At 42.0% G+C, this 15,380-nt stretch overlaps 2 protein-coding genes across 3 annotated transcripts in view; both read left to right on the top strand.

Annotated features, from left to right (window-relative positions):
• The first annotated feature begins 105 nt into the window (after positions 1-105).
• Positions 106-5,535, top strand: LOC311150326 (caspase-9-like). 2 transcript variants are annotated; one of them, XM_084187731.1, is made up of 12 exons: positions 118-167; positions 870-986; positions 1,644-1,809; positions 2,027-2,231; positions 2,336-2,476; positions 2,561-2,622; positions 2,892-3,068; positions 3,166-3,255; positions 3,358-3,505; positions 3,866-4,057; positions 4,199-4,308; positions 4,435-5,535. In XM_084187731.1, the coding sequence occupies exons 3-12, from the start codon at positions 1,678-1,680 to the stop codon at positions 4,549-4,551; spliced, it is 1,374 nt and encodes a 457-aa protein (XP_084043857.1). In that variant the 5' UTR covers positions 118-167; positions 870-986; positions 1,644-1,677; the 3' UTR covers positions 4,552-5,535. The 2 variants fall into 2 exon arrangements, with proteins under 2 accessions (XP_084043856.1, XP_084043857.1); XM_084187730.1 differs by lacking the exon at positions 870-986 and having other exon boundaries at positions 106-167.
• Positions 5,536-10,679: 5,144 nt separating this feature from the next.
• Positions 10,680-15,380, top strand: part of LOC311150167 (basement membrane-specific heparan sulfate proteoglycan core protein-like) — a gene marked incomplete at its 5' end in the record, with an annotated part of 158,638 nt that continues 153,937 nt past the window's right edge. The window contains one exon of the mRNA XM_084187486.1: positions 10,680-10,748. Within this exon, the coding sequence (XP_084043612.1) occupies positions 10,680-10,748 (69 nt within the window). The remainder of the gene's footprint in view (positions 10,749-15,380) is intronic.

The raw sequence follows: 15,380 nt of genomic DNA, 5'->3' as shown, positions 1-15,380 counted from the left end.
CTGGGACTGCATCCAGTGTGAAGGAGGGACCCTGATACACCGAAAAGCATTGTGGGAGTTGGAGTTTATTACAATTCACCAATCACGAAGATGTGTGATGTAAACAAGGAAGTCGGCAGTGAAATAGAAGGGGAGAATTAAGTCTGTGAGGAGATCACACGGAGCTGGTAAAAATATATTTATCACGACTGTTTGTCATTATATTCTGTCTATTATTTGTATTCTCACTTACGACAACTGTATACAGTTAAATGTTTAAGTATATATATAAATATAAGTATATGTATACATATGCTGTATTTTGAAACTCAGGACTTCCGTGTAACATTACTTTAGCCCTGGTCGATGTCGTTTCATGATGTAGTTAGCTAGCTAGCCTGTTTGCAAATGGTACAGAACGTTTAAATTTACTTTTCATTGAGAAATAACTGCTAAACATTTGCTCAAAGTATGTGTTGGACCCATTCATGTGTCCATAATCATATAATTAGAATTCATTGTATTTCTATGTCCATAATACCATATTTAGATGGTTATGGCTAGGCAGGTACTAGTCCAATAATGGACTAAAGGAGCCTAACGTTATTCGCTAGTCCAAGGACCTTGTTCAGTTTAGTGGCGAATTGGCTCTGACAACCAAAACAGCCAGATACTACTATCTAAACTTGAATCGATTCTCAATTGCGCTACAGTTATAGAAACATAAATCCCTCTACTTTCATATCACATCACAATACAAAATAATTTCACAAATGCTAAATATACACTTACTAGTACACTCACACTGTTTAAACCGGTTTTAATACAGCTGCAGCAGACAGTATTTTTCAGTGACAACATAGTGGTGTCTGTCTTCCATTTACACACAGGTGTTTGGAGACTCAGATAGCTATTGGCACAGGTATGCCTCTGTCTTCCGTCTGTTTTCCATAAACAAGCGCTGTAACATGGAAATATGGCCATGTGGGAACACTAACCCTATAAAGGTGTGTAGTAATTTAACCTTTTTATTTTTTGGAAATTATTTCTTGCTTATATGAAAGATGCATTCCTTATGTTTCCAAAACCATCCTGCAAGCGATGCGTTTTAACGTTCAGAATGAGCGTTGGGGCTCTTAACAGAACTACCCCGGCTAGAAGATACTATCGTCAATAGGCGCTAAAGGTAGTTAGCGACTATGAATGTGTTAGGCGGGTACATTTTCACTGTTTTTCGCGTGCCAGCCAGTTTGAATCCCGGGTCTGCCGGAGAATAAATAGGTGAGAAGTGAGTTTGCACCCGCGTATTGAAATCCTAGATCCCATCTCCTGCCGTTGTGCCCTTAAGCAAGGCACCTAACCCCCACAACTGCTCCATGGGCTCCACAGTGTGGCTACCCTCTGCTCTAAACTCTCCAACCTGTGTATGTATGTCTTTCGGAAGGGTTGGGATAACGCAGAAGTCGAATTTCCTTTTAACGTTGTGTACAATTGGACAATAAAGTGATTTTCGTCTTCTCTGCCTGTTTGCTGTTTGTATTGCTTGTTGATATTTTGTAGTACTGGGATTGTCTTTGTAACAACCATGTAAATACATTTTAGGAACACTTATGGAAGTGGAACTGATTTGGTCATTTCTCTTCTCTGCCACATAATCATTGCAGAGCTCGTGTTCCATGCTTCATATAAGCCTACGGAATGGAGGAAAGACACAAAAGGATTCTCCAACGCAATAGGGTCAATCTCGTGAGAGGCCTGGACCCATCAGAAATGTATGATGGACTTCTGTCAAAAGGAATCTTTACTCAAGACATGATCGACGAGATAAAGGTAGGGTGTGATGGTATTCTGCTTGACTATTATTGTCTGTCTTGCAAGAATCCCGATTCATGATAGACATCATCATGATTAGGCTATCCTCATTCCCATGCTTTTGCACACAGCAAAGTCTGGTGTGTGAGACTATGAACAGGCTACCTGAATTCTAAGCATGCATCATATGCTACTTTCAGTTCTCACAAGCCCATGCGTTGTTCCTCTATTTCAGAGCTCAGGAACCAGACGAGACCAAGCCAGACAGTTGGTTCGAGACCTGGAGACCCGTGGGAGTCAGGCGTTCCCAGCTTTAATAGAGTGCCTTCGTGAGAAAGGGCTGCATAGTTTGGCAGATCTCCTGTTGGCGGGGGAACCACAGAGCCAGCCTCTACCTCTGCCTGTCCATGTCCGGCCAGTCGTTAGGCCTTTGCCAGTTTGTAAGTATGCCTATGTGGTTAAATATAATGTATCACTCATTGCAATGTCGGTCCATACTACTGAAATGTTCATATTTGCTTTGGATTTTGCTCTATTTTGACAGACTCTCATATGGACACTGACAAGCCTGTACAAGTGGTAACCCCTGTCTATCCAACTCAATCAGTTAGGCCTTTGCCTATTACCCCTGTCTGTCCAAGTCAATCAGTTAGACCTTTGCCTACGCCTACCACTCTCAGTCCATGTAAGTGAATACAACAATTTTCTGTAAGTACTTTGACATATGTCTCTGAATATTCAAGTATAAAAGTGGTGATGTTTATTACAGCCCCTGAAAGGGAGTTTGGAAAACACAGGGCAACAGGAAGAGTTAGACGTGACAGTATTCAGGTAAGTTATCTTGCCTTTTGGCTCTATATACTATAGGCTAAATATAGCATCCGTTCCCCATTGTGGTTATCGACAGTACTCTCCAAAGGAGTTGGTGTATCTCAGTTCTGTTGAATTTAACTTCACAAATTATGCTATATAAATCCACATACTGTATCTTGCCTCGTCAAGATTGCAACAAGTCCAGATTTGAGTCTAACCAGTTCCCTAATTTTATAGTTTGGATATAATGTGGAATCAATGCATTCTTTGCTTTTATGCTCTCTCAGAGTTATAAGATGGATGCCAGCCCCTGTGGACACTGCCTGATCATAAACAATGTTGATTTTGAGCCTCAGTCAGAGCTGAATAACCGCACAGGGTCCAACATAGACTGCGACAAACTGGAGAGAAGATTTAAATCCCTCAACTTTATTGTCCTTGTCAAGACAAACCTGAAACAGAAGGTGAGGATTTCCTCAGCTACTCTCTTTTATATCTATTCATGTTTAACTTAGATACTGGCCAAATGATCTAATGCTTACATTAATCACTATATTTCAGCAAATAAGGCAGGAGCTATCAGCTTTGTCCAAGAAGGATCATTCACAATATGACTGCTGTGTAGTGATCATGTTATCACATGGGACGGAGGTAAGAGACTCCTTCTATCCTTTTACAAATGCATAGAAAGAGTAGAAAGGTTTGTCTTTCAGGAGATGAATAATGTTATTGCATTTCATTGCATATTTTCAGGTAAGTCACAATCGCTTCCCTGGTGCAGTGCATGGAGTGGACGGGCCCAATGTCCCAGTTCAGCGCATCACAAACTACCTCAATGGTCAGAACTGCCCTTCCCTACAGGGCAAGCCCAAGCTCTTCTTCATCCAGGCCTGTGGTGGAGGTAAGACAACTTAACTGCAGGAGTTGCTTATGCTTAGTTATTACTTAGTACTGCTTATGCAGCACTGTAACAACAAGGTTATGAATGTGTTGTAATACTAGTCTGTACACTGGGTTACATCGCCAACAGTGGAGGAAATATTTTGGGGAAACCAGTCTTGCTCCTCGCTCTGCCAGTCACCACACCGGATTCTCATTCGAGAAACCTAGAACGGCTGGAGTCCAGGCTAGGATACTAATATGTAGATGGGATGTTACTATGTCCATTAACTATGTCCATTATGTTCATGATCTATATCTCCAAAAAATATAATACATTTGATATAACTTGTATAATGTTCTATGCGATGTGGTATGGCAGGTGAGAGAGACACAGGCTTTGAGGTGACTCCTGACGAGGATGGGCCTTGTATTGGAGGAACAGATGACCAGACGGATGCCATGCCCATATCCTCCAGCAGTGACTCTCTGAGCACTCCGTCTGATGAGCCAGACGCTAGGGCCACACTGCCCACACCGAGCGACATACTGGTGTCCTACTCCACCTTCCCAGGTGTGTGTGGGGGAGGGAGTGTGTGTATGTGCACGTGTGTGTGTGTGTTGCTCTCAAATACAATACTTCTTTGTGGTGATCAATCCCAGAAAGTGTCATTAGTATGTCTGTCGCCCTGATAGCTGTTTGTCTGTGTGACAGGTTACGTCTCCTGGAGAGATACAAAAGCTGGCTCCTGGTATGTAGAAACACTGGATAACATCTTAGAAGACAATGCTGCCACTGATGACCTGGTCACCATGTTAATGATGGTGAGTTTGTTGTTGTTTTAATATCGTAAAAAAATTGACAATACATTTAAAATATATATGTATTTATTTTGAACGGCAGTAAGGATTTTCTCTTATGAAGCTATCAATGTGTTTTTGTGTGTTCAGGTAAACCATGACGTTTCACAGAACTCAGCCAAAGGCCTCTACAAACAAATGCCTGGTTCCTTTAACTTTCTCCGCAAACTTCTCTACTTTCAAGTCCAGAGACCAATCCAGGCATGACAGCACAGTTTCACTCTCAGTCTCTTCGTGTGCCATACATTTTTATTTTATTTTTTTCCTCTATCAATGTTTATTTGGATATCGAACAGGAAGACCAAGATTGTAATTGTATGTTGTTTGTTCTTTTAAAATGTTCTTTCTTTTCTTGTTTTTACACTCAAAATGTTTGCGCTTACCAGATTGCAAAATCTTTGTGACAATCAAAAACATTGTAATCAGTGAAAACCAATGGTTTGCCTTGAGGAAGCTCTCTGCAAAATATTAATCAGGACTGCACCCTCTATAACCACTGATTATTATTTGATTGTGCTGGTCATCTATGAACCTTTGAACAACGATTTGGCCTTAATGGCCATGTACTCTTATAATCTCCACCCGGCACAGCCAGAAGAGGACTGGCCACACCTCAGAGCCTGGTTCCTCTCTAGGTTTCTTCCTAGGTTCCTGCCTTTCTAGGTAGTTTTTCCTAGCCACCATGCTTCTACATCTGCATTTCTTGCTGTTTGGGGTTTTAGGCTGGGTTTCTGTATAAGAACTTTCTGCTGATTTGACGACCTTTACTTTTAGCCAGAAAATCTATTGTTTATAATATGTTATTTTCATCTTGAGAGAATTAGTTTTAGGTGAATGGGTATTAATGTACTGTATATGAATGATCTGATGTCCAAATGTAATTGTGTAATGCTATGTTCTGGTCGTATTTCTACACAGTTTTAATTTTTTTATTTAAAGGTTACCGTTGCATTCACTCAATTGAATGAGATACTGTAGAGTTGACTGACTCACTATGTCTGTAGCCTAATGTCTGTAGCCATAGTCAATTGCCATTTTTACCTCAGTTGTCCTTTGCCCGAATCTAATGATGCAAACGCTAGAACCTATCATTGGAGTATCTTGGCTGGAAGCCATGCATATTTGGCTGCACTAGTGGAGAGAGCTTCTTGGGGAAGAATTCACATCTAGAAATAAAGATAGTACTGCTAATGTGTCTATTACATTTGAATACTTCACACAGTAGAAGTTGAAGAATATAATGGTAATTGTCCAATAGATGGAGTCTGTGAGTCAGATATTGAGGATTTGGCCTGTGTACAGTATCTATGATGCCAAACAGTGTTTCACAATACATAAAGACCCATCTGTAATGGTGGATGATTTTCATTTATATTCCAAATCACACCATTGTGGATTCAGAGGTCTGCAACACAAATAATCCTTTGTGTTTCTTGAATCCAAGAGAATAAAAATAATATATTTATTTTATATAGCGCTTTTCAATACATATAAATGTATTTAGAAAACAAACAGAAATACCTTATTTTCAGAAGTATTCAGACCCTTTGCTATTAGACTCGAAAATGAGCTCAGGTGCATCCTGTTTCCATTGATCATCCTTGAGATGTTTCTACAACTTGATTGGAGTCCACCTGTGGTAAATTCAATTGATTGGACATGATTTGGAAAGGCACACACCTGTCTATATAAGGTCCCACAGTTGACAGTGCATGTCAGAGCAAAAACCAAGCCATGAGGTTGAAGGAATTGTCCGTAGAGCTCCGAGACAGGATTGTGTCGAGGCACAGATCTGGGGAAGGGTACCAAAAAATGTCTGCAGCATTGAAGGTCCCCAAGAACACAGTGGCCTCCATCATTCTTAAATAGAATATGTTTTGAACCACCAAGACTCTTCCTAAGAGCTGAACGCCCGGCCAAACTGAGCAATCGGGGGAGAAGGGCCTTGGTCAGGGAGGTGACCAAGAACCCGATGGTCAATCTGACAGAGCTCCAGAGTTCTTCTGTGGAGATGGGATAACCTTCCTGAAGGACAACCATCTCTGCAGCACACCACCAATCAGGCCTTTATGGTAGAGCGGCCAGACGGAAGCCACTCCTCACAAAAGGCACATGACAGCCCTCTTGGAGGTTGCCAAAAGGCACCTAAAGGACTGTCAGACCATGAGAAACAAGATTATCTGGTCTGATGAAACCAAGATTGAACTCTTTGGCCTGAATGTCAAGTGTCACGTCTTGAGGAAACCTGGCACCATCCCTACGGTGAAGCATGGTGGTGGCAGTATCATGCTGTGGGGATGATTTTCAGCGGCAGGGACTGGGAGACTAATCAGGATGAGGGAAAGATGAACGGAGCAAAGTACAGAGAGATCCTTGATGAAAACCTGCTCCAGAGTGCTCAGGACCTCAGACTGGGGCGAAGGTTCACCTTCCAACAGGACAATGACCCTAAGCACACAGCCAAGACAATGCAGGAGTGGCTTTGGGACAAGTCTCTGAATGTCCTTGAGTGGCCCAGCCGGAGCCCGGACTTGAACCCGATTGAACATCTCTGGAGAGACCTGAAAATAGCTGTGCAGCGACGCTCCCCATCCAACCTGACAGAGCATGAGAGGATCTGCAGAGAAGAATAGGAGAAACTCCCCAAATACATGTGTGCCAAGCTTGTAGCGTCATACCCAAGAAGACTCGAGGCCGTAATCGGTGCCAAAGGTGCTTCAACAAAGTACTGAGTAAAGGGTCTGAATAATTATATAAATGTGATATTTCAGTTTTTAATTTTTTATACATTTGCAAACATTTCTAAAAACCTGTTTTTGCGTTGTCATTATGGGGTATTGTGTGTAGTTTGATGAGGGGAAAAAAACTATTTAATACATTTTAGAATAAGGCCGTAAAGTAACAAAATGTGGAAAAAGTCAAGGGGTCTGAATACTTTCCGAATGCACTGTAGATAGTAGGCCTACAGCCAGGAGAAATGTCAGTCAGACCACAGGAGCTCTTCAACAGGCACTTTGACATCTACGATGTTCAGTTCATCTCTGTAGGTAGGCTGGATCGTCAACTCCCGACTGTAACAGCGCCAGAAAAGATCACCACACCTTGGTAGTATCAGGGAACAGTCCCTTCAAGTTTTATTAGTCGTATGTACAGGATTAACATGGTATACATTGCACAACTAAATGCATACTTGCAGGTTCCTTCTTGACAATGCAACAACAATAAGAAATAAAAGATAAGAACACTAACATAAAGTAAATGGCTTAGTAGAATAGAATAATAATTTTAGCATAAGTATAATACGTGAAGACACAATGTATATTTACATCTGCTTTGGGGAAGGGGGGATTGGGGTGTTTAAATTGTGCAGTATTAGCAATAGTAAATACAAGTCTGGTAGCAGCAAGTGTGTGTGTGTGTATGAGTGTATGTTTGTGTGCGTGAGTGAGTGCATGTGTGCTAAGGTGCGGAGAGTCAGTGCAGGTGGTCAGTCCAGTTCAAGTGTTCAGAAGTATGATGGCTAGTAGATAGAAATTGTCTCTGAGTCTGTTGGTATCAGACTTCATGCTCCAATATCGTCTGCCCGACGGTAAGGGAATGAACAGCTCGGGGCTTGGGTGTGTGGGGTCCTTGATGATGCTCTGCAGGACTTCCTCAGGCAATGTTTTGAGTAGATGTCCTGGATGGGTGGGAGCACGGTCACAGTGATGTACTGGGCCGTCTTCAGCACCCGCTGGAGAGCCTTGTGGTTGTGGACGGAGCAATTCCCATACCAGTCCGTGATGCAACCGGTCAGGACGCTCTCGATGGTTCAGTATTTGGAGAAGACCTGGCGTGGCATGCCAGATTTCTTCAGCCGCCTTAGGAAGTAGAGGCGCTGTTGCGCCCTCTTGTCAAGAGTAATGGTGTTCTTGGTCCATGTCAAGTCCTTGGTGATGTGGATGCCGAGGAACTTAAAACTGCTGACTCTCTACTGCAGTCCTGTTGATGTGGATCGGATTATGTTCCCTTCTCTGCTTCCTGAAGTCAACAATCAACTCCTTTGTTTTGCTGACGATGAGGGAGAGGTTGTTGTCCTGGCACCACAATGCCAGTTCACTTACCTCCTCCCTATAGGCTGACTAGTTTTCGTTGGTTATCAGGCCTACAACCATGGTGTCGTCAGCAAACCTGATTATGGAGTTGGTGTCGTGCAAAGCCACGCAGTCATGGGTGAACAGGGAGTACAGCAGAAGGCTGAGGACACACCCCTGGGGGTGCCCTGTGTTAAGAGTCAGTGTGGAGGAGGTGTTGTTACCAATCCTCAAAGTCTGTGAGCTGCCCGTCAGGAAGTCCAGAATCGAGTTGCAGAGGGTGGTGTCCAGGCCCAAGGATCTGAGCTTGGTGTCGAGCTTGGAGGGAACAATAGTGTTGAATTCACAGCATTCTCACATAGGTGTTCCTCTTGTCCAGATGTGTTAGGGCCGTGTGAATAGCGATGGAAATTGAATCTTTCGTGGATCTGTTGGAGCGGTAGGCAAATTGGAGTGGGTCCAGTGTGCCTCGCATGCACTACAGACGAGCCTGTAGTCTCTCATCCTGCACACTGCTTTCAACCTCATAGGAACTGGGGCAGGTGAAAAGCCAAGGAAGAGCAGAGGAGCCAGCTCTAACCCTGGAGCAGATCACAACTTGCAGTAGATGTATTTTTGTGTTCATATAATGGTGGCGTGCAATGCAGCTTACTACAACTTTGGCACCTGAATTCAATGTAACTTTGGTTCCACATTACACTGGCTCATGCATATGCATTACATGCAGGTACAGTGCAATTATAGTGTAGTTACACTGTACCATGCATGCCTATGTAACTACACATATATCTTGTGTTAATCAGTGTTGTTGCAGCCTAGCCTTTGAGAGGGAGTGAAAACATAGTGGAACGAGCTGCAACTGAAATTGCCAGGGTTAAACTCTTAATTGACAGCAGCTGCTCTCTATGAACACTTGAGATGGAGGAGTTCTTGGTACCAATTATGGATGTGAATGAACACAAACATAAATCCACTGTAAGTAAATGCTCTCTTTGTAAGTGTTCTGAGGATGGAGCATGTGATTGGAAATAGCCAGACCTGGCCTATTTGCTTCAGGCCTAAAGGTTAGGAGGCTTAGTAGTTAATCTGTAGGCTCGAACTGTTAGAGAAAGTCTCTTTTTGTTTGCAATGGTGTCCAGTAACACACTTTTTTCAGTTATTGTTAAATTGTTACTCTAGGCTTACACTATTATCATTTTAGAAAAGTGCATGCTTCATGATAGTTTTGTGTATTGATTTCATGAAGAATAGTATGTTTGTAATGTACTGTTAATCACATATATTAATTATCTGATATGCAGTGGAGAAACGTCATCAAGCCTTCATGATGGGCAACAAGGGCAACTGATTCAAGGGCAACTGATTCGAGATCAACAGAGGGCGCTGATGTGCAGACTTCACCTGCATCAAGGTAGGCCTAAGCCACTGGTGCAAACTTTCCACCTAGACCTACAGGCTACAGTAATGTCAACTGGAATAGTTAATGCATCAAAGGTAAAGTGATCCGCATCGTGTAGTATCAAAACATAGCTCTTCCCCCAAACCACTTTTGGTTTGGATGGTGGTGATGCATGACAAAAGCGCGCCACACGTCTTTGGCGGGCATGAGAGTAGATCTAAAATACATGCCTCGAGGGCATCGTTCTGTGACCAGTCAAGTGATTAGAAAAAGTCTAACATTTGCATCCGAGTGGGTTTTGAATTGGTGAGTAATTTAACGTGATTATGCATAATTATTCATCTTTACATTAAATCCAATGTATGATCCAATTCAATTTGTTAATTTAACCGTGTAGCCTAAAACACATTTTAAACCAATGTGGTTGTTTTAAAACTGTAAAGCAAAATATGTTCTAGGTGCCATCTCCTCACGGAGTGATTAAGACCGCCTATCAGCAGCACTCCCTGAATTCCATTCCGCCTTTTACGCAGGGCAGTGGCTCGTGTGTCTCAATAGCATCAGACTTCCCAGTGACTCACTGACTTGCGCTGGAATTACAAGTCTAAGTTTCTGAGTGCAAAGGATAGTGTGTCCGAAGTGACGCAAACCGATCTATCTCTTTCACGGCACTTTTGATAAATATTTGTGTTCTGTTTCCATAACAAAACGCACAAAGGGATAATTTTCTGTTGATGAAGTCCCACCGCGTGTGGGACGTAGAAAGTGTAGAGGTGCACCCTTACATTACTTCAGTGGCCAGAAGTGAAGGACTTTGATTTTCCTTTCCCAAGCATTTGCAGCCTGTGCTGGGTTGCTGGAAAATGGGCACGCGGATCGAAAAGGTCACTGGACTTATCGTCTCGTTGATATTTACCTGTCATCTGATGAATGTAAGTAATTTTTTGCATACTTTTATTTTGAACTTTTAATTTATTTTTTCGAATACAAGTTTTTGTAGATCATCTGCTCTAGTGCTCACACCGGTGCACTCACAGCAACCTTATTCATTTCCCAAAGAAAATAAACGTAGTTACGTCTTTTCAAAACGTTATTACAAAATAAGAAACGTATTGGCTATTTGTTTCATGTTTCGGTTCAAGTGTTGTTACATATAGGATAGTTGAACATATATAATTCCCCACACACTAATTATACTTTTCATAAAGATGCTGTAAAAAATAATGTGACAAACTAGAATCTCCAGTGGAATGGAGCTGATCTAATTCTGTCCATAGAAACAGTCTATTCATAGTCAAGTCTCTCTGGCGTCTACATGCTTTAAAACTTTCTCAAACTTATGTCTGAATCACACTCACTTCACTTGACCATTTGACCATAATACCATTATTTGCAAAATTATGCAATGGTAGCTACTTTAACTCATTTGGTACCCAGAAGGTACTGATTATTACGTTTATTAAGTTATACATGGTAGCTGCAGAAAACAAAGGTAGCCTAGGCTACATAAAACAATGATGGAATGGTAGTGAAAGGAAACTGGTCAGCATCAATAATTGGTTGCTTATTAGTTACTGTGCAATAAAACCAACTGTAACAGCTTTTTTTCTTGGGGGAAATACTGGTGTCTATAACATATCTTCAGTGTGTCAATATACTTTGATCATGCCACTTGTTCTTGTATAAATATTAATCAGCATACTTTTCAACTTAATACAGGCCTTGTGCTAGTGGCATAATGTTTTCAATTAATTCAAAATGGTCTATGTATATCTCTTCAGACAGAGCTTCACAGTCCTTGGATCATAAGGATAATGTATAAGATGTAGCCTGGCCCTGCATTCAAGTGATGTGAATTGTAGGAGATGGCACTTTATCAAAAATTATGAGAATAATTACTAGACTATACCTGAGATCATGTCTGGTTTCTCACCTATTTGTTCTCTGACAGAAAAGTCTGTCTGTCTGTTTGGCACTCCTCTGTTTTTAATTTGATCAGAAGTTAAGCCTTTTCAGAAGATACAACATGGAACATGTTGATGAGGAGCCCCCTGTAATTCCTGTGGCTTACATGATGATAATGGAAAGTCTTGTTGTTGTCATGTCCAATTGGCTGAAGTATGTTTTTTTCTGTTTTGGCTGCATTTTCAAGCATCATAAATCACTATCAAAGATCAACTTATTTTGGGGTCTCCATTTGGCAGTAATCTGATACATGTTGACTCAACTGCTTGTGGGTAATGGGAGATAGCTTCCATAGTTTTACCTCGATGACAATAGCAGCATAATTGAATTATCTGGAACCAGGAGCAGTATCTGTTTCTAGCATTTTGTGTCTGCACTGTGACAGGCTTGACTCTGATTCAATTAAGCACAGGTACTGATGTTAGTATAGGGCCCCCTTCACTCATCTGGAATGTCAGGGTCAGTTCTAGCAATCAACTCAAACTATCAATAGCTAGGTTTCCATCCAATTGGCAACAGATTTTCATGTGAATATTCTAAAATCTGCATAAAAACAATATGCGCATTTACCCACTAGAGATGTGTTCCCATCAAATTGACTTGTTGCAGATAAAAGGCTGTTCGTGATGACATAGTGCTCATAAAAATACCTTTTGCGGTTAAATTCCCATGTGCCAAATAAAAAAGACAAGTTAAATAGGTTTCTATCTAATTTTCAACTCTACTGATGGTTTTCTCAACAAAAAAAATTGCGTTATAAAGCGAGTGTGCCCACTCTGGTATTGGCACGTGCTCTCTAGCCAACAGCTCGCAGATGCAGTGCGGGTATAGCCTACATGCATGATGAGATTATTATAGATAAAAGAGCAAGATTATTTTTATTTGTCAAACGGGAACCAAGCATCAATGATCATGTCACCAGAATAAGACCGTCGATATTTTTTGGAAAGGAGCATCAATCTCATCATCTTTCACTTTCACAACCCTGTGAAGTTCATCATAACCTATTTCATCTGCAGCCTAAAAAACAGCATTGGTTTCCCGACGAGTCATAGTGGAAGGGTCACACAACATGTCATCGTGTGACTACAAATGTACTTCGTTATGATGGTTATTATATAAATATTTGCGTGTAAAAGAGTTTCCACTGACATTTCTCGCATAATTAATTTTACAGACACAAAAAGATCCCACCTAGTATAGCTTATTTTGTTTTGTCAACATTTGGAAAGTTTCCATCAGGCATATCATTACATTTTTTGTCCGAGATGTACTCAACTCAATCAACTGCTCTCATCCTGCCATTAACCACCAATACCTTATGTAGGGGATAATTTAAGTGAAAGGATTTTATTGGTTACACACTGATGAAGCCACCAGCATCTGTCCAGGGTAGTCGACTAAGAGCCATGGTTTTTAATCTTGTTCTTTGCCTGTCCTGACCATAGACATAGAACATGGTATATCTCTATGATCCTGACTCCCTGTCCTTCTCATGATCATACAAGCAGTTTGGAGTTGAGGCCACTTTGTTTTCTGGTTGTCTGACATCAGAACAGTGAACACTGCTGATTATTTTGGCTCTGTGAGCCCTCTCTCCCTCCCTCCCTCCCTCCCTCCCTCCCTCCCTCCCTCCAAGTATAGAATATCACAGCCACAAGTGTCCCCTGACTTCATTGGGGGTTGTGTGAGCTTCATGGGGGAGGGTGCCCTGGATTTTTGTGCCTGTGTGCCCATTGTCATAAACTTTTTATTTTTTAATCCTGTAAAACTATCCCCTTCTAACTCTTAATGCAACATCTTTATATAGCTAGTGCTACATACCAGTCTAGGGTGTCAGGCCATGCTTTGTGGTATATTAAGTTAGCAATTTAGTCTGTTTCTGTGTGCTGCTGCTTTGTTACAGGCCCTCCTGTAGCTCAGTTGGTAGAGCATGGCGCTTGCAACGCCAGGGTTGTGGGTTCGAATCCCACGGGGGGCCAGTATGAAAAATTTATGCACTCACTAACTGTAAGTCGCTCTGGATAAGAGCGTCTGCTAAATGACTAAAATGTAAATGTAAATGTTACCCCAGATCTGTCTGTGTGTTGAGATTTAGATGCAGGGATCCAAAGCCAAAATGACCACATACAATATTCCTGTGAGTGAATAGCAACTTTACAGTGTTTTATCTTTTTGCCTGCCGACCCAATTTTCTATATTCAATCAAAAATAGAGACACCCGAGACTGATTACAATTTGTATTGTCTAGCTACCTATTGTTCACTGCACAGCAGTCAAGATTCACACAATAAGGCCTCCACCCAGGATCCCTGGTGCACTGCAGTGCAAACAGCAGTTTAGAAAGTTGGGCCCCATGAATTTGAGCTAATTGGGTGAAGACTTGGCCTGACAAACATTCGATTGTTGACTTAGTTCTCCCCCAGGAGGCAAAGGAGGCCATCTTGTCTCTGAGGACAATGCTATCCTGAAGTGTCTGGCTTGCCCCAGCCTCCTCAAACATATTTAGGCACACACACACACACACACACACACACACACACACACACACACACACACACACACACACACACACACATACACACACAAACAGGTTTTGACACATTTTTGCTAATTTATAAAAATAAAAAATAAACTGAAATATGACATTTACATAAGTATTCAGACCCTTTACTCAGTACTTTGTTGAAGCACCTTTTGCAGCGATTACAGCATCAAGTCCGGGCTCTGGCAGGGCCACTCAAGGACATTCAGAGACTTGTACCGAAGCCATTCCTGTGTTGTCTTGGCTGTGTGCTTAGGGTCGTTGTCCTGTTGGAAGGTGAACCTTCGCCCCAGTCTGAGGTCCTGAGCGCTCTGGAGCAGGTTTTCATCAAGCATCTCTCTATACTTTGCTCCGTTCATCTTTCCCTCGGTCCTGACTTGTCTCCCAGTCCCTGCCGCTGAAAAACATCCCCACAGCATGATGCTGCCACCACCATGCTTCACCGTAGGGATGGTGCCAGGTTTCCTCCAGATGTGGCGCTTGGCATTCAGGCCAAAGACTTCAATCTTGGTTTCATCAGACCAGAGAATTTGGTTTCTCATGGTCTGAGAGTCTTTAGGTGCCTTTTGACAAACTCCAAGCGGGCTGTCATGTGCCTTTTACTGAGGAATGGCTTCTGTCTGGCCACTCACCATAAAGGTCTGATTGGTGGTGTGCTGCAGAGATGGTTGTCCATCTGGAAGGTTCTCCCATCTCCACAGAGGAACTCTAGAGCTCTGTCAGAGTGACCATCGGGTTCTTGGTCACCTCCCTGACCAATGCCCCTACATTTCCATTCAGGGTTCTCATGCAAAATTGTGCTCTTCATCTTGTTTGAAGTTGATTATGAAGCCTCAAGCATCTAATTCTACAATGCATTCATTCACTCCCACAATTCTTACTCATTCGTCGGAGAGCATGAAAATAGTGTTAGTGAGCAGAGTATTTGGCACTCACAGTTAAAAAAGCAGAAAATGCTTTGTTTTGTCACTTAGCTCTACAAACAAATCTCTTATATTTCTGTGGTTGTTGTGGGGAGCGTGTGCTTCGCTTTCATGTGCGTCGCGTCCGTGTC

This window comes from Coregonus lavaretus (genome assembly GCF_964263955.1).
Source record: "Coregonus lavaretus genome assembly, chromosome: 22".
NCBI lineage: Eukaryota > Metazoa > Chordata > Actinopteri > Salmoniformes > Salmonidae > Coregonus > Coregonus lavaretus.
The sequence above is the reverse complement of the archived record's forward strand: the minus strand, read 5'-3'. Positions and strand labels throughout refer to the sequence as shown.

What these genes read in the sequence shown, in the direction of transcription:
- LOC311150326 (XM_084187730.1), top strand. Translation starts at nt 1,678, where the DNA reads ATGGAGGAAAGACACAAAAGGATTCTCCAACGCAATAGGGTCAATCTC. An exon ending in GCCTACCACTCTCAGTCCAT is followed by an intron (nt 2,477 to 2,560) that starts GTAAGTGAATAC and finishes TGTTTATTACAG; the next exon opens with CCCCTGAAAGGGAGTTTGGA. An exon ending in TGTTATCACATGGGACGGAG is followed by an intron (nt 3,256 to 3,357) that starts GTAAGAGACTCC and finishes GCATATTTTCAG; the next exon opens with GTAAGTCACAATCGCTTCCC.